The sequence below is a fragment of the Heloderma suspectum genome, chromosome 10, assembly GCF_057233095.1.
Source record: "Heloderma suspectum isolate Gila_16-S chromosome 10, 16-S_ref, whole genome shotgun sequence".
NCBI classification, from domain to species: domain Eukaryota; kingdom Metazoa; phylum Chordata; class Lepidosauria; order Squamata; family Helodermatidae; genus Heloderma; species Heloderma suspectum.
In genome coordinates this window covers 31,169,767-31,192,585 of record NC_139467.1, presented here as the reverse complement: position 1 = coordinate 31,192,585, position 22,819 = coordinate 31,169,767, and the positions used below count along the sequence as shown (strand labels likewise).

Sequence of the window (22,819 nt, the reverse complement as noted above, 5' to 3'; positions counted from 1 at the left end):
AAAGACCTCACAAAGCAGGTTACAGAAAAATAAACATAAAACTGTTGGGAATGCAATCTCATTGCAATAAATTACAATAATTTAAGACAGCAGTTTAAAACAATTCACAAGACAGCAGCACATTACCATAAAATTAAGTTAAAACCCCATATTTATTTGCACTCATTGGAAGCTGACAGCAGATTACTTAGTGACCAGTGCTTGCCTATATTTCTTTGTCCCTCTGTAAATAAAAGGTTAGAGTCTTGCTCACCTGAAATAAAAGATGAAAATTTAATTATTACCACCATCAGATTCACTTCTTATCCTGTACTAATATCTTGGGCTGAGGATAATACTGTGCCTCCACAAGGAGCGCCTCCAGCACCACCAGACAGACCGCTTAACAAGATCAGCCTCGGATGGCCTTCTCTCTGTCCCATCAGTCAGGACAGCTAGACCGATGGGGACGAGGGAGAGGGCCTTTTCTGCGGTGGCCCCCACTCTGTGGAACTCCCTCCCTAAGGTTCTCTGTCATGCCCCCTCTTTAATGAGCTTCTGCCGTGCATTAAAAACGTGGTTGTTCAGGCAGGCATTTGGGGTGGGTTAGGGTATTTTAGAAAATGTTTTTATTGTAGAATTTTATTGTTTTAAACTGTTTTATTATATGTTGTACATAGCCCAGAGTGGCTGGGTGATTAATAAATTTAATAAACAAACAAACAAATAAATAAGGATATCCTTCTGAACAAGAGGCCATCATGTTCCATCTTGGGGGACTTGTGCAACATCTTTCAGACATACAGACCCCGTACTGCAGCTGAGGGTATCACAGTTTTTGAATGCTGTTCTGTAACTTTTTTTTAATCCTCCCTGCAAGTATAAAAGTAGCATACCAGGGAGTGGACTGTGCTAGAATATTTTCCCCTGCCATGCTAGTTTTTTACTTGCAGGGTTTGTGTGTATGTGTGCATTACATGGAGAAGCATCCAATAATTGTCCCTTGCCTCTGCAGTCTGAAATAGTCCAGTCCAGCCAACCACCTTCAGTTCTGTGTACATACTGGGCCCTCAAGCAGCATACTTGGAATGTGGGTAGATGCCTGGTCATTGAGCATGTATAGACCATCTGCCATTTTCCTCACCGCTAGGTTGCTGCATATATATTGTTGTGTGCTCTTTGGTTTTAATTTTTGTGAACCACCCAGAGAGCTTCGGCTATTGGGCTGTATAGAAAAATGAAATGGGATGGATGGATGGATAGATGGATGGATGAATGAATGAATGAATGAATAAATAAAATACACATTTAATCTGAATAGTTAATTTGCTTCTGCTGGCTACAAGGAGCTACACGGGACACTGAGCCACTCTCCCAACCCCGAGGCTGCTCCTTGGGCTTCGGATCTCTCTCTAGACTTCGCAATCTGTTTTCAGGGCTCTGCATTTCCAAGCCTTTCTTTGCAGCTGTGAGGTCTAGCAACTTACCATAACACACACACGCAACCCAAGCTCACGATTTCTGAGAGTGCTGGATTCTGTGCCTAGTCTGAAATTCAATGCTTCTGCTCCGTTATGATGCGGTTGCTGAAAATGCACAGCCCTGGAAACCCAGCTCAGTTTGCCTTTTGCGGATGGTGCTTGACCTGTCTCGGTTGCTGTGTTCTGTACGTTCACCTACAGTTAGTGCCCCCCAGTCTGGGCTATGCGCTACTCTTGTGTAGCTTGCCACCTTTGGTTGGGAGGTGCAGGCATCACCATGGCAACAGGCTTGTTGGAGATGGCAGTGAAAGCCTTGCACTGATGCTCTGATGCCCGCTCTCATTTCTGTTGGCAGCAAGAAGCACGAGGGGGAGCCCATCCTGCACATCTGGTTTCTGAGATCAGAGGCATGGGCTCCCTGATGCTCCTCCAACCATCCAGGGGGCGGTCCTGGATGATTGAAGCACTCACAAAAGCTCAGGTCTGTGTGGCTTATTTCCCCCAGGGAGCACAGAGCGGCCGGGGAGATGAGCCTGTCTGATGATCTGTAGATATGAGATACGAGGGCCACTGCTGAAATGGAAGAGAGAGCAGCTGTCAGGAAGATGGGCCCACAGAGTCAGTTACCCTTCGGGCGTCTTTGAATTCAGTTAAAATGTTACACCTTAACCAGGTGTGCTTTTTAGTTTTAATTTTTGTGAACCACCCAGAGAGCTTTGGCTATTGGGCAGTATAGAAATGAAACAAAAAATGAGATGAAATAAATAAATACATAATTTTACCTCTTTAAAACAAACCCTATTCTTGGAGGAACAATGAAACCAAGATAGGTAACGTAGTGCCGTCCACATGTTTTGGATTATGACTCCCATAATCCCCGACCATTGGTCCTGCTGGCTGGGGCTGATGGGAGCTGTGGTCCAGAACATCTGGAGGATGCCATGTGGTGGAGGCTGGTGTCTCTGATGTCAGTGGGGCGGTGTATCTGCTCCGGGTTTCAGTCAGAACCAGTCAGAATTCTGAAAGAGCTATCCAAGGTGCGGAAACACCTCGGATAGGTCCTTTAGAGTTCTGACCAGTTCTGTTTGAAACCCAGAGTGGATTCACTGCCCCACTGACATTGAAGACACTGGCCTCCACTGACGCCAGGGTGCCTACCTCTGCAATAAAAGATTTAAAGGTTTTTTTTAAAGTCCAGAATGGAGCACCTTAAGAAGCAAGGGTGTTGCTGGGCACTTAAAAGATTCGGAACCCAGGCCCATAGGACATATGTGTGCATGAAATTTTCATATGTTGATTTATATCTATACATGCAAATGTAGAACTAATCACTAGGATTTATTTTAATTTCACAAGAGGCATAGCCAGCTAATTAATTGCTCATCCAAATAATTTCAGATAAAACAAATTCTTCAGTTAAGATAATCATAAACCAATGGAAGAAGTTTTTTCTAAGCTTAAGTGCCATGCAGGGAGAGAGATTTGGGGGTGGGGATGTAGGTTTTGAAGCATGTGGGGAGGGGAGAGTTAACCTTTCCACACTCCCCCCCCCAGCTGCAATTCCCCATGAAAATTGCTTCCTGCATGGCAATTAAACTGAGGAAAAGACAACCTTCTGTTGGCACTAATGGACTCCCAGGTTCTGGGGAATCAATTGGGGGCCTTAGGAAATAGTTCTGGGCTGAGATCCCATGGGCCCAGGCCTAGGAATGCCCCTGTTAAGAAGAAATGTCAGTCTGCTATGCCAGATTTTAAAAATCCCATCTGGATCAGAGGGATCTTCCCCTTTTTCGTGGAACAACCTTACAGAATTAACTATCTTGTATCATCTTCTTAAGGGTGCAATCCTGTGCATATTTGACCAGAAAAAGTCCTCCAACTCCCAGCATTCCCCAGCCAGCGTGGGATTGCACTTTTAGTGTGACAGGAGTTGCCCATGACTGAAATCTTGTCTATTTTCTCTCTTCAGGATTAACACTGTGGAGTCGCAGGCCTTCTCTGCTCTCCAGAGCTTGCGTTACTTGGACTTGAGTCATAATCATCTGGCTGCCATCCACCCAGATGCTTTCAACGCTAGAAACAACTCCATCCAGGAGCTAAACCTTAGCCACTCGCTGCACAACTCCTCTGCCATTCAATTTATGGCAGCTGCCCTGGCCCAAGGTGGCTTTCAGAACCTCTCCAGGCTAGAGCTCACCAGCAATGACATTGTCTACTTGCCCACAGGCATGTTGTCTGGTCTGTCCAAACTGGAGCACTTAGACTTGAGGAATAACTCCCTGGTGGACATTAAGAACTCCACCTTTGCTGGCCTGGACCTTAAATACCTTGATCTGACCATGAACGCCCTCAAGACCTTGAGGAGGGGAGGGTTATCTGCCCTTGCAAGACAGCCCCATCTCCGCCTCTTCCTGAAGGACAACCCTTTCATATGCAACTGTGACATCGAAGACCTGGTGAGCTGGCTGAACCAAAGCGGGCAGGTAGCGGACATGGAAAAACTTGCCTGTGCTTTCCCTCGGGATATGAAGAATGCCTCCCTGATGGAACTGGTGGGGGTGGATCTGGAATGCCACTCTACCCAGCCTGGAGAAAACACTCTTCAGACCTCTTATGCTGCCTTAGGTGTAGTCCTAGGAGTCATTGGGGTCATCTTTCTCTTTGTCCTTTACTTGAATCGTAAGGGCATCAAGACATGGATGAACAGCATGAGGGATACCTGCCAGAACCTGATGGAGGAGTACCGCTATCACTATGAAATTGATTCTGATCACCGCATCACACAAGTCCCAGCACTGGACATATGATGCAGTTGATCTCTTTCGAAGTCTTTTCAAGATCTGTTTTTTGCTGCTGTGTCTTGTCAGGGGCCCAGTAGCGTCTGTTCTTTGGGATGAACCCTGCGGCTTGGAGGTGCCTTCTCCTCCATCAAAACCCAAGCCTTTTAAGGAGGATGGAATTGTGGAGTAAATGCTGGGCACAGACTCAAAGGTCCTCCTTTCCTATCCATCATTAACATTTTGCAGGAGGTTTGATTCATTTAAAACTAAGCTGGAAAAAAATATATTTCATACTTCTAGGTGCCAGTTCTGGAAATGGTTGTGGGGGAAGCTATCAAGATTCTTATGTGCCATCATCAATGGTTGGATCCAGGATCTGCCTTCTTTGAGAGGAAGGGACCTTCCATGAGAGGAAGGGCTCCATTTTTGGGCATCTCCTCCCCAGCATACCACAGCTCATCTCATTCAGCAGGGTCTTCTGGCTCTCTTTGTAGCATTTTCAGGGGGTTGGAGGGGCTGCTGTGGGGAGGAAGAGGCAGGGAAGTCCACTTCCATCAATGCAGCTGATTCTGCTTAAGTCTGGATGCAACCACTTATGTTTAGCTTCCTGGAGGGCCAAGTGTTTAGGATTTTTCCAGTCCAGTCATATAGAACCTGGAGAGTCTTCCTTTGTCCTGTGTCAACAGGACTGCTTATCTGTTAAGAATATAAGAGCCCTGCTGGATCAGACCAAGGGTACATCTAGTCCAGCATTCTGTTCACACAGTGGCCAACCAGCCATGGACCAAGAACCCACAAGCAGGTCACAAGTGCAAGAGCATCCTCCCGCCCATGTTCCTCCAGCAACTGGTATATGTAGGCATACTGACTCTGATACTGGAATTGAGGAACTGGTTCCTGGGGACACAGTGGGGCTTACGTCAGACATGGCCAAATAACTTGGATCATTTTACAGAAGGGCGCCAATGATGGAACAGAGTCAGATAAAGACTTGGCAGCAGCCAGTTCGGAGGTTTGATGGTGATCTCCTTTAGTAGTTATTTACTCCTCCATGAGAGCTCATCTACATATTCAAAGGGATCCTGAAGCACATCTGTCTGCAACTGTAACACTTCAGAGCAAGTAGTATTGTGCAGGGTGGGTGGGCAGAAAGTAGATCTCCAGATGTGTTGGACTTCCACTCCCAGCATTCTTTACTATTGGCCATGCTGGCAGGGGCCTCTGGGAGTTGAATTTCAAAACAACTGGAGATCTACCTTTTGACCACCCCTGGAGTAGCGGAGCCACACGTGCTTACATGGATGCAGCATCACCACTCTTTTAACCCTCCCCCATTTTTAACGTGTGCACGTGCACGCGCACACACACCTACCTACCTACCCTGTTCCCTCTGAGCTTAGCTGAAATCTTCCCAGGAGCCTGGGGTGGGGTGGGGGACCATAAATTTTCCCAGCAAGAGTATGTTGTTCCCTGTTGTAATGCAAAGTAGTCTGGAGTGGCTTGGTCTTGAATGGCCTGTTAAGACCCATGAAGTTTACAGAAGACCTGCTCCTGGTGGAGATGAAAACTGCTAGAACTGGTTTGTTGATATGGATCAACACAGCTGCCTGCATTTTTGGACTCTTGGGGGGGGGGCGTGGCTGGGGCGGGGACTGTCATGAGTGCCTGCAGTTCAGTGTTTACCACTAACCCACTGCCTCAGAGTACAGCATGATGGAATGCTATCCCAGGCCAAAACTTCTCTGCATGTAGAAAATAACCATGTTGTGGGAGGAGTAGGCTAGAAATCTTCCTGGCATGCTAATTTTCTATATGCAGGGAAACTTTGACAGCACTCAGGGTTTCTTCACATGGAGCTTTTATCCCACTATTGAGATTGCTCACTCAATGGAAGTTTGCGGGCTCTTTAGATGACACTGTTACCCTCCAGGGCATCTCCTGCACAAAATGCCTGTTATTCCTTTTTGAAATAGATCGGAGATAATGAGGTATCACATCACCCTGCTTGTGTTCCACTTGAGTTCCCTCCTTGAAAAAGGAGAAGCCACAAGAAGAGGAGCTGGATCAATGAAACATAGGGAAGACTCAGAGAAGGGGGAGAAGGAAGCACATGTAAAGGGAGTTGGTCGTGATCCTGCATTTAAAACAGAAGCAGAAAGCCCTGTTTTAAATGTGGGATTTTAGGCTGGTGTAAATGGGCCACTGCACATCAAATGACCACCAGATCTACTACTGTAGACAAGAGGACCACAGAAGAAATGGAGTAGCCTTCATAATTAATAATAAAGTGGCTAAAGCAGTGCTTGGATACAATCCAAAAAATGACAGAATGATCTCAATTCGAATTCAGGGTAAGCCATTTAACATCACAGTGATCCAAATATACGCCCCAACCACAGATGCTGAAAAAGCAGAAGTAGATCAGTTCTATGAGGATCTGCAGCACCTACTGGATAGTAGGCCAAAAAAAGATGTTATTTTCATTACAGGAGACTGGAATGCTAAGGTGGGTAGTCAAACGACACCTGGAACTACAGGCAAGCATGGTCTGGGAGAACAAAATGAAGCGGGACATAGGCTGATAGAATTTTGCCAAGACAACTCACTGTGCATAACAAACACTCTCTTCCAACAACCTAAGAGATGATTTTTACATGGACTTCACCAGACGGTCCACACCGAAATCAGATTGACTACATCCTTTGTAGCCAAAGGTGGTGGACATCTATGCAGTCCGTAAAAAACAAGACCTGGAGCTGATTGTAGTTCAGATCACGAACTTCTTATTGCACAACTCAGAATCAGACTAAAGAGAATAGGGAAGACCCACAGATCAGTTAGATATGAGCTCACGAATATTCCTCATGAATATACAGTAGAGGTGAAGAATAGATTTAAGGGACTAGATTTAGTAGATAGGGTCCCGGAAGAACTATGGACAGAAGTTCGCGACATTGTTCAGGAGGCGGCAACAAAAAACATCCCAAACAAGAAGAAAACCAAGAAGGCAAGATGGCTGTCTGCTGAGACACTGGAAGCATCCCAAGAAAGAAGGAAAGCAAAAGGCAACAGTGATAGGGGGAGATATGCCCAATTAAATGCAAAATTCCAGAGGTTAGCCAGAAGAGATAAGGACTTATTTTTAAACAAGCAATGTGTGGAAGCAGATAATAGAATAGGAAGGACAAGAGACCTCTTCCAGAAAATTAGAAACATCGGAGGTAAATTCCAGGCAAAAATGGGTATGATCAAAAACAAAGATGGCAAGGGCCTAACAGAAGCAGAAGAGGTCACGAAAAGGTGGCAAGAACATACGGAAGATCTGTATAGGAAGGGTAATAATATCGGGGATAGATTTGACAGTGTGGTCAGTGAGCTAGAGCCAGACATCCTGAAGAGTGAGGTGGAATGGGCCTTAAGAAGCATTGCTAATAAGGCAGCAGGAGATGATGGTATCCCAGCTGAATGGTTTAAAATCTTGCAAGATGATGCTGTCAAGGTGATGCATGCCATATGCCAGCAAATTTAGAAAACACAAGAATGGCCAACAGATTGGAAAAAATCAACCTATATCCCCATACCAAAAAAGGGAAGCACCAAAGAATGTTCAAACTATCAAACAGTGGCACTTATTTCACATGCCAGGAAAGTAATGCTCAAGATCTTGCAAGGTAGACTCCAGCAATTCATGGAACGAGAATTGCCAGAGGTACAAGCTGGGTTTAGAAAAGGCAGAGGAACTAGAGACCAAATTGCCAAATCCGCTGGACAATGGAGAAAGCCAGGGAGTTTCAGAAAAACATCTATTTCTGTTTTATTGACTATTCTAAAGCCTTTGACTGTGTGGATCATCACAAACTGTGGCAAGTTCTTGGTGGTATGGGGATACCAAGTCATCTTGTCTGCCTCCTGAGGAATCTGTATAACGACCAAGTAGCAACGGTAAGAACAGACCACGGCACAACGGACTGGTTTAAGATTGGGAAAGGAGTACGGCAAGGTTGTATACTCTCACCCTACCTATTCAACCTGTACGCAGAACACATCACGCGACGTGCTGGGCTTGATGAATCCAAGGCTGGAGTTAAAATCGCTGGAAGAAACATTAACAATCTCAGATATGCAGATGATACCACTTTGATGGCTGAAAGTGAGGAGGAGCTGAGGAACCTTATGACAAAGGTGAAAGAAGAAAGTGCAAAAGCTGGGTTGCAGTTAAACCTCAAAAAAACCAAGATTATGGCTACCAGCTTGATTGATAACTGGCAAATAGAGGGAGAAAACGTGGAGGCAGTGACAGACTTTGTATTTCTAGGCGCAAAGATTACTGCAGGTGCTGATTGCAGCCAGGAAATCAGAAGACGTTTGCTTCTTGGGAGGACAGCAATGACAAATCTTGATAAAATAGTGAAGAGCAGAGACATCACACTGACAACAAAGGTCCACATAGTGAAAGCAATGGTATTCCCCATAGTAACCTATGGCTGCGAGAGCTGGACCATAAGGATGGCTGAGCGAAGGAAGATAAGTGCTTTTGAACTGTGGTGCTGGAGGAAAATTCTGAGAGTGCCTTGGACTGCAAGAAGATCAAACCAGTCCATACTCCAGGAAATAAAGCCAGACTGCTCACTTGAGGGAATATTAAAGGCAAAACTGAAGTACTTTGGCCACATAATGAGAAGACAGGATACCCTGGAGAAGATGCTGATGCTAGGGAAAGTGGAAGGCAAAAAGAAGAAGGGCCAACCAAGGGTAAGATGGATGGATGATATTCTGGAGGTGACGGACTCAACCTTGGGGGAACTGGGGGTGATGACGGCTGACAGGAAGCTCTGGCGTGGGCTGGAAGAGTCGGAAGCGACTGACCGAATAAACAACAACAAACAAAAGATGCTCACAGTCAGGCCAGGTGATCCTCCACTGTCATTTTGAAGAGGTACAGTGATAGGAGGGCTGTTCCACATTATTCTGAGCATATGGCTCAGCCTGCAGCAAACCCCCAGACCTTCATTCAAAGTGCACTAGAAAGCTGGCAAAGCAGTCCTAGACATGTCTCCTTGGATGTAAGCCCCACTGAGTTCAGTGTGACCTTCATTCACTCAGTCATGGGGTCCCCAGACAGTCACTCCCTCCCGCCCCAACCACCAATCATGTGGTTGCTTCTCAGCTTTTGTGGGTTTTTTTCCCTAATCTAAGTGGTTGAAATGCCTCTCCTAAGGCTTAGTTACGGGCAGCAAGAGCTTGAAACTACAATTTGCTGGCATTTGGGGTATTTTTGCTCCGCCCCTTTTGCCTTCGGCCTGCCCGCTACTTGGAACACAGCCTCTGAGAGCTTCTCCGAAATCGGATTTGATGCTCTGGCTGAAAGAGGTTCCTCACCCCTGCCGTATAGGATTGCAGCCTAAACGCATGGGTTGGCTGTCGTTGAACAAGAGATGAGCTATTCTGCTTACCCTTGGTTAGTACCGTAGTAGTCCGAAATAAAGAGACCTCTAAACTGGGACTTGGGCAACCTGTTTTTCAGTAGAACCCTGAAGTCCACCAACCAAAGCCAGGTGCAAAACAGCACTTCAGGAAGACAGAGACAGAATTGGGGAACAAGGGTGCCTCTGAGCACATGCTCAGCCCAGGAGTTTGTTTTCAGTTCCAGAACTGAAAAGTTTGCACACAAGTCCTTGCACACATCAGTCCATTCCTGTCCCCGGCCCACCTTTCTTGATTTCACCAACCTAATTTAGGATGGGGGAGGGTAGACTTTTTGTTGCTGCTGTTGTTAAACCATTGGGAATTGGAAACCCTTGGTGATCTACTGCAGATGACCCAGAGATCTTCCAGCAGATCCTCATCTGTCATCCAACGTCTGCCCATCTTTGAAGTAAGCATACTACTGCTGATAGGACCAGATGCCAAGAGAATGGGCTTCCTAGGCCTGTTTGAGTTATGGATGGCTGCATTTACCTCCCTGTTGCCCAACGAAAGCTACAAACCCTTTGAGAAGCCAGCATCTCTTATCTTATGAATGTAAGAATTGCTTATGCTGACTCAGATCTTATCTAGCCTACCATTCCTTTGGGGCCTGCTAGATGGTTGTGGGAAGCTCATCCCTTCTTTGTTTGCCTTCTGCATCTGCTAAGGATGCTAATTATGGTGGTGATCAGTTCCAAACGTAATAGTTCCATCATTTCATATTTGAGTTCTTTAAGACCTCTTTGGTGTTAAGCTGTTTGGCTCTGTTTTGATAACTTCTAAGATAGCCTTCCCCAACCTGGTGCCCTCCAAATGTTTTGGACTACGACTCCCATCATCCCAGGCTATTTGCCATGCTGAATGAGGCCAATGGGAGTTGGAGTCTAGCAACTTTTGGAAGGCCACATGTTCCCCTACTCCAAGTCTCCACACTCACTGGCTCTCCAGGGTTTCAGACAGAGACCGGGTTCACACAACACACTAACCCACACTCAGTGGTTGAGTGTGGGTTGTTTGTTGAACCATGGGTTAGCATGTTGTTCAAACCCAGGACATTTTCCACAGGGTGGCTTGTTAACCATGCAGTGTGGCTTATTTTTCCTGACAAGCCACCTTGAGAATCCATGGTTTGTTGTTGGGTTGTTCAGCGTGGTTAAGAAGCCACCGTGCGGAAAATGTCCTGGGTTTGGACAACGTGCTAACCAATGGTTCAACAAACAACCCACAGTTCAACAAACAACCTACACTCAATCACTGAGTGTGGGTTATCATGTTGTGTGAACCTAGACAGAGTCTTATCCCCACAGGGTGATCCCATTCGTTAAACCAGTTTTCCTCAATCTGGTGCTTTCCAGGTGTGTTGGACTGCAACTCCCATCACCCTCAACCAACATGGTCCTCAACAAAGTCCCTCAAGAAGCTGTATCTGCTCACCAAAAACCAAACCCCCTGGGATTGGGGACTGGATATGGCTTACAAGCTGCTAGTTGGTCATCTGTATCATGACATCTTTGTGCGCTGCTGATCCTACCTTCCCTCCCAGTGATCAAAGGCTGCGATATGGACGGAGCTGAGCTCTTCCTTCCATAAAAGAAGTACTAAGGGCTTTCAAATCTCTGTCTGTACAAATGCCTCTTTTTACATGGTTATGGCTACAATCCTATGCATACTTACTTAGGAGTAAGTCCCACTGAACTCAGTGTGCCTTATTTCTGACGCATAGGATTTAGGGATAGGGGAGAAATTTGTTTTGCATTTTAATACCAACCAACCTAATTCATAGTTATATGTGAACTGCAATGCCATTATCCTTGTGTTTGTCACACTTCTCCACATTTTGCAATGCAGTTCTCCAATCCGTTAGGGAAATTGCCTTAGGAGGAAGTGCATACAACAACAAAAGTGCATTTTATCCCCAGTTTAGAAACTGGGTATAAAAACATGTATGAATTTTCATGTAGACTTGAAAAAATTGCAAACTGATGTGGAAACGGGACAGAATGAACTTGTGCTTTAAAAAATGTGAACATTCTAGAAAGTGATATGGACAGATCCATCCCTAAGGGATAGCACTGCAAGAGATTTGTGAGAGATTCAAAGGGAGAGGAAATTATTTCACTTTTTCTCACATTCCAAAATGCTTTTCTATGTATAGTGAATAAGTTAGCTGAGGAGAAGAACCTACTGCTTTTGCAGAAGGCTTCCTTTGAGGAAAACCTCTGTCAATAAATCAAGCAAATTTTGGTGAGATGTGTTTGTGTGTGAAGATATCAAGTATATGGTCACTTCCTTGTTTTCTTGCAAAAAGGCAGAAAAAGAAACAAAAACTGTCCTGCCTTCTGATCTTTATAGCGTGACTGACTAAAATCTTAAAACTATTTCTAACTGCTGCAGGGGGGTGGAGGGAATGTTTGTGGAGAGAGAAGAATGTGTGCCCGTTAGATGGCAGCATCCCATTGTGCTTTCTTGGGTACAACGACGCTGGCTGATCAACTGGGTCAGTGTGAAGTGTACCCAGCCCTGATAACACCATGGGAAATGTGGGTGTACCCTGCTGGCAGGAAGAAGCTGCTTTGATCTGAGTCAGAGCAAGGTCCATCTTCAATCTAGCCCAATAATGTCAACTCTGACCAGCTTTTCCAGCGTTGCTAGCGGACATCCTTTATTGATTGGTGGGTTGAAACTGGACCCCTCACACTGGCATTGATGTACTTTGCTAATGAGTTAATAAAGCGCCAACAGGGAGGTCTCCCCCCCCCCCAAACCATAGCTCAGTGATAGAGCACACGCTTTGCATGCAGTGGGTCCCAGGTTCAGTTCCTGGGATCTTCAGGTAGGGCTGGGAAAGAGCCCTGCCTGAAAGCTTGGAGGCTGCTGCTGCTGGCCAGTGTAGATCAGCCGTCCCCAACCTGTTGGCCTCCAGATGTGTTGGACTATAATTCCCATCATGCCCAGTCAGCTGCCGTAAGTTTTGTCCACTGCTGAATTTCTGCATGCACACACATACACAGAATCACAATCACACACAATCTCTAAGCTTCTGTTCTCATTCACTCCTCCATTTTTCTCATTGATCTAGGTTCACATGTAGCATCCAGACTTTTGTTTATTGGGCTGCTGCTCTCTAGAATCCTGATGTTGTTTGAACTGTAGCAAGGGCACAGCTGGGAAGGGTCAGAGGTTCAAGCCTTAGGTTCCAGCATGAATTCTGTAGCACCCATTGTTACTTTTTTATTATTACCTAAAGCATCAACTTTGTGTACAGGGATGGAGGGAAAAACTTCTAAAATTTCAGTGTACCCACATTATGTTTTTAGGAGACTGATTAACAGTGAGCTTCGGATTTTTCCATCCCTTATAGCAGCATTTTGATATTTAGTGCAAACAAAAAGGAATTCTGGCGTTGGAGTAAGTGTGTTGCTAGGAGGCAAGAGATACCCAGGGCCCAAGCATGGGGTGTGTGGGGAGGAAATGGATACACTTGACCAAGGCAGGATGCCCATGCTGAAAATCCATTACTTTGACAGGAGGAGAAAAAATCAAGGCTAAATTGTACATCATGCTTGAGGATTTATTTATGACATTATTAGCTTGCTGGAAATACTCATGGTTGGGGGAATCTGAAATAGATAACGGCGATCTCTGTTGATAGGTGTTTGATGGGTGGAGCAACCTCCTTTGTGGTGAGGGGGCAAAGGTAGAGAGCATCCTGGCCTTTTAAATCTGCCCCCTCCTCAGTTTTTGCATTCTGACTGAATAGCTGTTTTGTGGGTGGAACAAGATGCCTTCCAAGGCAGAGGATTAGGGTGCAATCCTATGCATGTTTAGACAGAAAAAGTTCTACAACTCTCAGCATTCTCCCAACCAGCCATGCTGGCTGAGTAATCCTAGGAACTATAAACATGCATAGGATTGCATGATTAAGGGCACAATCCTATGGCCACTAGTCAGTGGCGAGATGGCCATAGGATCCATCAGTTCCCGGAGAACTGACCTTCCCCCCATCCTGCGCTGCCTTGTAGGCAGCGCAGAATGGCCCTGCACTCTGCACTTGGAAGAGGAGCGCGGAGTGGCGAAAATGGTGTTCCGTGGCGGGGAAGGTGGAAATGCCAGTAGGACACATCCTATGTGTCATCTGGCAGCCGTTTCCCCCACTCTGCTTTCCTGCGGCTAGACAGCCGAAATCAACTGTCTAGCTGCAAATGCAGGGCAACTGGAGCGTGGTGGGGACGATCCCCTCTGCGCTTCTCCTGCCCTGCATTGGATAGGTGGTCAACTGTAGGATTGCTCCCTCCATAGTTATTCATGGGTTCCAGTTACAAACACAACACACGGTCTGCAATTGTACCCTGTGCCCCTCTCCCCCGAAATTCTGCCTTTGGCACTATTCCACTTCTTAAAGCTTCCTGTGCATGCATTCCAGAAGTCTTGAGCAGCCCTTTCCAGGGGATCATGGATGCCCTTGCAGAGGCGGCCTTTTATGCTGGTCCCATGACTGCTCTCTTGAAGGTGCTGGGTTCAGTCTCTCTGATCTAAAGCTGCCACCCTTGCAAGAATTGCTCAAGGCTGCCCTCTCATGGCCAGAGAACTCCTCAAATGCGGACTGCCTTATTCACAGAATTATATTTGGGGCGAGCGGGGGGGATGTCCAGCCACAGTCATCTTCCATTTGTAACCCTCTTCTGTTTTTCCACCACTACTTTCTTCTTTTTTCTTAACAAAGAAAAATCCATTAAGGTGGGATAGATGGAATAGCTGTGCAATGCCTTCCAATAAGGAGAGACCATAGCTCAGTGGTGGAGCTCCTGCTTTGCATGCAGAAGGTCCCAGGTTCGATACTTGGCATCTCCAGGTAGGACTGGAAAAAACCCTGCCTAAAACTTTGGGGAGCTGCTGCCAGTCAGTGTTGACAAGTGTGGGCTATACGGACCAAGTTTCCTAATTGGAGCATCCGGGAGCTGTGGGGCTTTGGGGAGCTGGATTAGGATCCAGGCACAGGGGGGCTTTAACCTTTTGCCCCCTCTGCTGTGGCCCCCCTAATTGGGGCCCCACACCTGCAATTTTGTATAAGGGTAAAGCTTCCATCCATCCAATGCGACTCCCCCCCCCCCCCGCATACAAATTTCAGACATAGAAGCCCAATCAGGAGCAGGGTTAACACCCCCTAAACACACACACACACTCCCCACATCAGGATCCTGATGCAGAGCCCCAACAAGTATGCAATCCTGAGCTTCTGGGCTGGAGGAAGTGTGTGAGTGTGAGGGGTGTGTGGGGAACAGATAATGCTGTGAAGTTTTTTTTTTAAAAAAAAATCTGCCCATCCTCCTGAAAACAAAGCCTCCCTCTGGAGACTCGGTGAAGAAAGCCGGAAGAACGCCCCCCGACCCCGCAACTTCAGGTCAGCCCGTCCAAGGCCCGGCCGGCCGGCCTGCCCGCCTGCCTACTGAGTCCGTCCGGGCATAGCCTGCCTCACGAGCACAGGTGTCAGGCGAGCTCCTCCCAGGCCCTTTCAGACGACTGCAGGCGTCAGGCGAGCTCTTTCCAGCGCGGCGCGCTCCGGCCCAGCCGGCGGCCTCGGCTCCAGGCCCTGGTTTCCCACTAGCTGCGCGGGGAGGTGTTTCCTCCTCTCTGCGGTTGACTCAGCCTTAGGCCTCCCGCGGAGGCCTCCCCTCTGTGCCCTCTGCGAAAACACAAAACGAGCAGAGGAGGGCGGCGGGCGGCGGCGGGACTCCAGAGAGCCAACTTCTGCTTCTCCAGGGAGCGCGCGAGCCGCCGTCTCCGGACCCCGCTGCTGTAGCCTTCCTCTGGCTGGGTCTGGCACCCCCGCGGAGCCCCCCCGGCCAGGTAACACGACCCCCTCCTTCTCTCTCTTGCCTGTTAGCAAAAGGTTTGGGGGCGAGGCTCGCGGGCCTGCCGTCGGCCCCCCGCTTCCTTTCGTTTTGCTGGCGCATATGGGAAAGCCGGGCTAGGCTGGGCGAGAAAGGACGCGGGTCCCCTGCCGCGGAGCGGGTCGGCGCTGCGCTTCATTCGCCCCTGGCTGCCCGGGCCCGCTCAGCTGTGCGTACCTGCTTGGGGAGTGCCTCGAGGAAGGCGCAGGGTTGGGCGCGCGCGCGATGGCACTTCGCCCAAGCTGGCTGCCTGCGAGCAGCCATATAGGTATGCTTATCTCTTATTTGTACCTCCCACCAGCCTTGGCTGCAGAGACAGAAGGGCAGGATCTAGAGCAATGATGCCTTTAAGGCGCAGTCCTATGCATGTTCAGACCGAAAAAGCCCCACAACTCCCAGCCTTTCCCAGCCTTCCCCAGCCAGTTGGGGGACTTTCGTGGGTCTAAACGTGCATAGGTGACCCTTAGGTGATTTTATACTTTAGATCTCATGGGCTTATACACACATACACACACCTCTGAAGTAATGTGCATTACCTCAAAATGTGGTAAGCCAGTTCTTTTTGTATTTGGGGGCCCTCCTGCTGGATGGGGCCCTGGACCACTGCCCCAAAGTCCCACCCTGGCAGCACCCCTGGCTCCAGAGACTGGGTGGGTGGTGCAGCGCCCTCCCAGCACCACCACTTTTCCTTTGCATGGAGCTCCCAAGAGGGTCCAAGGGGGCACGAGTCAATTCTTGGTTTAAATGGCCACCCTCTTCTAGATGAATGAGGCCCAGTAGAAGTGCATCTCCCAAGGCGACCCCGGCACTGCTATCAGCCAAATGGAAGTAGCAAAAATGGTGTATCCCCTCCTCCTCCTCCTCCCAGGACTCCTGTACTTTTCCCAGGTGCTCTGTTGCAGGCAGAAATCAAACTGGGGGAGCACTGCACAGTACAGTGCCTTTGTTCTGGGGCAAGCTGTCCCTGTTGAAAGTCTGCCTGCTGCAGAGCTGCTGAAAGGCACAGGAAGTGTGCCAGAGTGCAAGCTGGCAACTTGAGTTTGGGAGCGCTCTCAAGCAGCCAGATGTAAAGCAGTTTGCTGCCACTATAAAAAAAAAAAAGGTGATTTGGTGGGTGCAACATCGCTGAAGGGGTGAGCAAAAGCTCAAAATTTACACTTCTTTCTTTTACGCTGCCCTTTGGCATGTGTAGTTTCGTCCCCGGTTCTTTCCGTTTATGTTGGATGTACTTTACTTGTGTCTTGTAAAAGTAAAAAACTGAAATAGAAACAAATCTATAATTCAAAGAGAAAATGTTTAAACAAACAAAGAACATGTTTCCATTCTGCACAGAATGATTGAAGCTGCAATAACCCTGACCCCTCCCTTACATCCAGTCATCCTAACCCAGGCATGGGGTAGTTGTGGCGCTCCAGATGGTGTTGGACTACAACCCCATCACACCAGCCATCAGTGATACTGGCTGGGGCTGATGGGAGTTGGAGTCCAACAACATCTGGAGGGACACAGGTTTCCTGTCCTTGCCCTAGCCAGTGTTGCAGTTAGGTAATTTTAGACTTTGGGCTTAAGTCTTACCCCACCCCAACCCCCAAGACGGTAATGTGTATTACTTCAAAATGTGCTAACTCAGCCTTGCAACAATTTAGGTCCCTCCTGTTCATTCTCAGCCTTAAGGTCTGTTACCTTGAGCAAGTCATCCAGGTGGACATTAAAATTTACTTACATACCTACTTACAAAATGCAACAGCTGTACTGGGTTCAGCAAGCTGTTAAAAATGTCTACCATAGCCTCCACTTCACTCCAGCCCAGAGGCAGACACATTCCTGGATTTGGAATGATAAACAGAAGTGCAATGAGTCCTAAGAGAACTGGATCAGCTGATCACAAGTTTATTTTGGATATCCCTCTCATGTGCATCCCAGATTTTGTTTTTAGATCCTGAGACATTTTTAGTTGATGAAGGGTGCAATCCTATGCACGTTTAGACAGAAAGAAGGTCCTACAACTCCCAGCATTCCCCAGCCAGCCATGCTAGATGGGGAATGCTGGGAGTTGTAGGACATTTTTCCTGCCTGAATGTGCATAGGATTGCGACCTAAATCATTTTGTTTTTTGACCTGTTTAGCTGAAATTTGGAAGGAAGTATGATCGCCTACAACTTAACAAAGCTACAGCTACCATTTGTTTTTGGAAGTAATATTTGCCTTTTAATATTCTCCTTCTCAACCCCTGTTTATGAGAGCCTCAAAACAACACAGTCATCCTTTAATCTGCAGCCTCCTCATTAAAATAACTCTACTTGTTAATCAACTAAAGTATTTAATGTTGATTAATCTACTGATTAAACCACTTAAAAGTTAGCAACCCTTCTTTTTAACAGCCTGGGCTCATGTGTGTGATGTGTGTGAATAAACCCACATGGCTGAGGGTGTTCTCTTGTTTGTCTAAGTAGGGTGCGTCTGTATGTCCAACAGGTGGAGTTTGTAAGTGCTTAGAGAGGCACTTTCAGTGTGTCACAGAAACATTTACGAATATTTCATTTCCTTTTCCATCTGGTTGTTTTTGTTTTTGCCATGTTCATATGTACTCTTTCCCTCCATGCTGCCTACGACTGTGGCCGTGGCCTCTCTCTGTGTTTCCAGTGTGGACAGAAGCAGATCCACAACCTGAACACCTCTTGGGCTGTGGTGAGACCTCAGTCAATGCATTGGTTCCTTGTCTGAGCATGAGAGGCATTTGTTTGGGTGTGTTTAAAAGTCCTGGTTATGTGTAAACAGGATGGGGGCGTTAGTAGAACTCTTATTTTTGTGTTTGGTTCATTTGCCTTAAGAAGACCCAGACAGGCCTGTAGTCTGTCTGGACTAGACAGACTACAGGCCTGTCTAGTCCAGCAGATCATGAGCCCAAGAGGACCCTCCCGCTCATGTCCCCCAGCAACTGGTATACCGAGGCCAGTGTGGTGTACTGTGTTGGAGTGGGGCTCAGAGGACTCCGGGTTCTAGTCCCCACTTGACCATGAAGTTCACGGGGTGACTTTGAGCTAGTCACTGACTCTCATCCTAACCTACCTACCTCACAGGGTTGTTGTGAGGAAAAAATGGAGAGGAGGAGGACCACGTACGCCACCTTGGGCTCCTTGCAAGAGGGAAAAAAAGGCAGGATACAAATGTAATAATGATAAAATGCTGCCTTTGATACTGGAGGTAATATATAGTCATCATGACCAGTAGCCATTGATATCTATTGATTTGTCTAATCCTTCTTTGAAGCCATCCAACTTGGTAGCCAGCACTACATCGTGTGGTAGGGACATCCAACTATGTGATGTGTGAAGAAATCCTTGCTTTTGTCTGTCCTTGAATCTCCCACCATTTAGCTTCAGTGCGTGACCCCTGGTTGTAGTAATATGAGAGAGGGAAGAAAATCTTTGCCCTATCCACCTTCTCCACATCTTTCTCAAGACACTAGTTGTCTTTGCCTCCTGGGAAGGTTCATGGGACCTTGATTGTTTGGGACTAAAAGTTACTGAATTGTAACACTTGGACTGCCTCTCTTAAGAATTGCTCGGATGTTACATATATATTTAAAGCATGTATGTACCCAGGAGTATCTTTTCCTGAGCAGAAGTATCTTTTCCTGGCTGTTATGCTTCAATCACTCTGATGTTCGAGGTGCTGCTCTAATCTCCTAGTTACACAACTCTGTTCAGGGACCATCATGGACAAGCAGCTGATACTGGATCCATGGACCAGGAAGGGGCACACTGCTCATCAGAGGCACCAGCAAATCTCTGCTGAGAGGTGCCGTCTTTTGGCTTTGCCTGAGAACATAAGAAGAGCCCTGCTGGATCAGACCAAGGGTCCATCTTGTCCAGCATTCTGTTCACACTGTGGCCAACCAGCTGCATGTGGGAAACCCTGAAGCAAAACATGAGTGAAACAGCACCCTCCTGCCCATGTTCCTGGGGGTTGGACTCGATGGTCTTATAGGCTGCTTCCAACCCTACTATTCTATGATTCCCTAGCAACTGGTGTACATAGGCATACTGCCTCTGATACTGGAGGTAGCATATAGCCACCAGGACCAGTGGCCATTGACAGCCTTCTCCTCCCTGAATTTGTCTCATACCCTTTGAAAGCCATCCAAATTGGTGGCCATCACTACACCTTAGGGATAGTGAATTCCATAGTTTGACTCTGCGCTGTGTGAAGAAGTCCTTCCTTTTATCTGTCCCGAATCTCCCACCAGTCAGCTTCACGGGATGACCCAGAGTTTTAGTATTATGAGAGAGGGGGGAAAATGTCTTCCTGTCCCCTTTCTCCAGACCCTGCATAATTCTGAGCATGCGTGCAAAGCTACAAGAGTCAGCCAGATGCTCTCAAGTAGGCATGGTATCAGTGATGGTTGTGTCCCTATCTGGGAGGGGAGAGGAGTGAATCCAACTGTTTCTATTTGTGGTATTCATCTCTGGAAAATCACTGTAGAGAGTGTAAAGATATCTTTCAACAATACATTTTTTGTGCGTGCACGCGCACACACTAGAATTAGGAAGAGAGATAGGAAGCTGCCTTATCACCAGTCAGACCATTGGTCCATCTGTTTCCCATCACTATCTGGAGATGCCAAAGATTGAACTTGGGACCTTTGGCTTGCAAATCGTGTGCTCTACCACTGAGCTACAGCCCTTCTCCATGATTTAGGGCTTTTCTACACGAGGTTGTTAAACCGCTTGAATCTACTTTTGGGTTCGTCTCAGAATTGAGATACGAGCACTACATGAGGAGCGTTTCCTTTCTTGCTTTTCTGCTACATAACCTCTAGGTGGCACTGTGGTTTAGCGGAATAACACAAGAAGAAATCGCGCTTTCTTTCACCATCAGAAATAACACCCCATTTTCTCTGCTCTAAAAAAAAAAAAAGCCACACAGAAAGTGCTGTTTACAAACAGAAATGAAACTGGAAAGTCATGTTGTCATCTAAAGAACCCATAAACAACCATGAGTAGGGAATGACAAGTGCACAACAAATACCTCATGTTTGTAGAAAAGCTCCTAATCTGTGGGTTTCAGCTTCCTCCCCTGAGTCTTTAGAAGTTAATTCTCTGCATGGAGGACAGATGCCTCTTTTCTCCAGTGCACATCCATGTAAATGCAAATGCATGAATACTGACATACTGGCATGAATACTGACATACCATTTGATACAACATGGCTTTGAAGTTCCTTTTGAACAGTTAAGTATGTCATATTAGCGATCCACTATATTTTTCTGATATATCACCTCTTCTTTTTTCCCTTTTAGTTCATGTGACAAGATCCAGGCTGAGTGTGGCTAAATTGATTCTTTCTTGGCTGTCTAATCAAAAAATGCCTGTGCACTGCCTTTATCTCTTGCATAAGTGCCTATCAAGATACTCAGTGTACTTTAATGCAGGAGTAGGCAAGCTGGTGCCCTCCTGATGTTTTGGACTACAAATCCCATCAAGCCCAGGCAGCATGACCAATTGTGAGGGATTATGGGAGTTCTAGTCCTAAGCATCTGGAGCCCACCAGCTTGCCTTCCTCTGCTTTCATGTGTTTGAGTTGCAGCAACCATATGATAACCCTATCTGGTGTGAGATTAAGGCTGCAGTCTCATACCTGGGAGTAAGCCCCATTGAACCCAATGGGGCTTACTTCTGAATAGACATATCTGGGATTGCACTGTAAGCAGCCTATGAAGCATGCTTTAATTTTACAAAAGGAGTTATAGAAAAGGTAGGAGTTTTACAAATGCTTTTATGATCAGTTTCCTAGCACACCCGCTTCAGAAGCCAGTGCAGGACAAGAGATGGCAAAGTAACTGATTGCAGTGTGTGGCTGTCAGAGAAAAGCAACAGCGATGTGTAGCAGTGGTGGGTGGGAAGTGCAGGTGTGAGAACAGGGCTGTTCCAAGTACAGGAGCCTGTCACTGCTTTTCTTATGGGAAATGTGGGAGGGCACAGTGAGTCCTGCAACGCAACGGTTAGCTGTGCTGCCTGCTAGTACACTGGGTTCTGAGTCTCAGGTGCCGCTTGCCACCATCAGCGATCCAGATCCATCCATCCATCTGTCACGTTTCCCTTGGGCCCCCTCTTTCCTGATGCACTCACACACACAAATAGAGAGGCTTCAGTCTCAGGCCTTTAATTCATTATCAACAGGTTCATTACAGATGCAAATCCTTGAAGACTCTCAGGCTACAAAGGAATGCCTCCAGGGGATTCAGATGGGAACACGAAGTTGCCTGCAGTTTGAAGTGAAGCTTTGCTGGCTAGACTAACTTAGGGAGGGATGTCCCACCCTTCCAGTGATACTAACCGGCAGTCTGAGCTCCGCCCCTGACATTTCTCTCTTAGCTCTGCGCTGTAGGCTAGCATCGCTTAGGTCATAGCCCCCCGCTCTCTTCCTCCTCCTCTGGGCTTCTCACAGAGGGGGCACAGGGGGCCTTCAGGCCCGGCCATCTGGGAGTTAGTAACCTGAGAAGCACACCTACCCATATCATAACTGGCTTGGGAAAATGCATCCCCTGGTTTTGGTTGTTCCTCTTCTGCATCTGAGCTGCTAACTATCTTCCTCCGCTCAGCTGACACCGTCTGCTTGCAGTGTGACCACTGTACCTCTCAAGTGGCTGCACTTGGACAGCCAAAAGAGTCTGCCCACAGGCCGCAGAGTCAGCAGATATGTATATGGGGCCCATTCAGGCCTGTAGCTCCGGGTGGGCTAGGGGGGCCTGCCCCCCCTTTTTACAAATAAATAATTAAAAATCAGTTTACAGTTTTGTCTTTAAAAGGCCTGCAAACCAGATGAACTGCCCCCCCTTACTCCCCCCCAAAAACTTTTAGGCTGGCTGCAGCCTGGGCCCAATGCAGATCTCTTGCCCAGGATGCAAAAAACCTGGACCTTCCTTGCCCTTGTCAGCCAAGCAAGGCTAGAGAAACAGGGCTTATTCACCAACAAACTGGAGAGCAAATGGTTAGCTGGTTTGTAGTCCATGGCTCACATCATATTTCTTTAAGGCTCAGCACACATCTGCTCTCTCTCTTTCTGTCATTCTGCAGCACATTTTAAGTTTCTAGTCCACAGTTTGTTGTTTATTCGGTCAGTCGCTTCCGACTCTTCGTGACCTCATGGACCAGCTCACGCCAGAGCTTCCTGTCGGCTGTCGCCACCCCCAGCTCCCCCAAGGTTGAGTCCGTCACCT

At 47.2% G+C, this 22,819-nt stretch overlaps 2 protein-coding genes across 4 annotated transcripts in view; both read left to right on the top strand.

The window, feature by feature from the left end:
• Positions 1-9,192, top strand: part of LOC146338045 (trophoblast glycoprotein-like) — a 40,606-nt gene extending 31,414 nt beyond the window's left edge. For all 3 annotated transcript variants that reach the window (XM_084815760.1, XM_084815761.1, XM_084815763.1), the window contains one exon: positions 3,430-9,192. In XM_084815760.1, coding sequence (XP_084671886.1) covers positions 3,430-4,267 — 838 coding nt within the window. In that variant the 3' untranslated portion in view covers positions 4,268-9,192. The remainder of the gene's footprint in view (positions 1-3,429) is intronic.
• A 6,214-nt stretch (positions 9,193-15,406) lies between these two features.
• The window catches only part of SYTL1 (synaptotagmin like 1), a 48,310-nt gene continuing 40,897 nt past the window's right edge, over positions 15,407-22,819 (top strand). The window contains exon 1 of the mRNA XM_084815759.1: positions 15,407-15,553. The gene's annotated coding sequence lies outside the window, so the exon portion shown is untranslated. The remainder of the gene's footprint in view (positions 15,554-22,819) is intronic.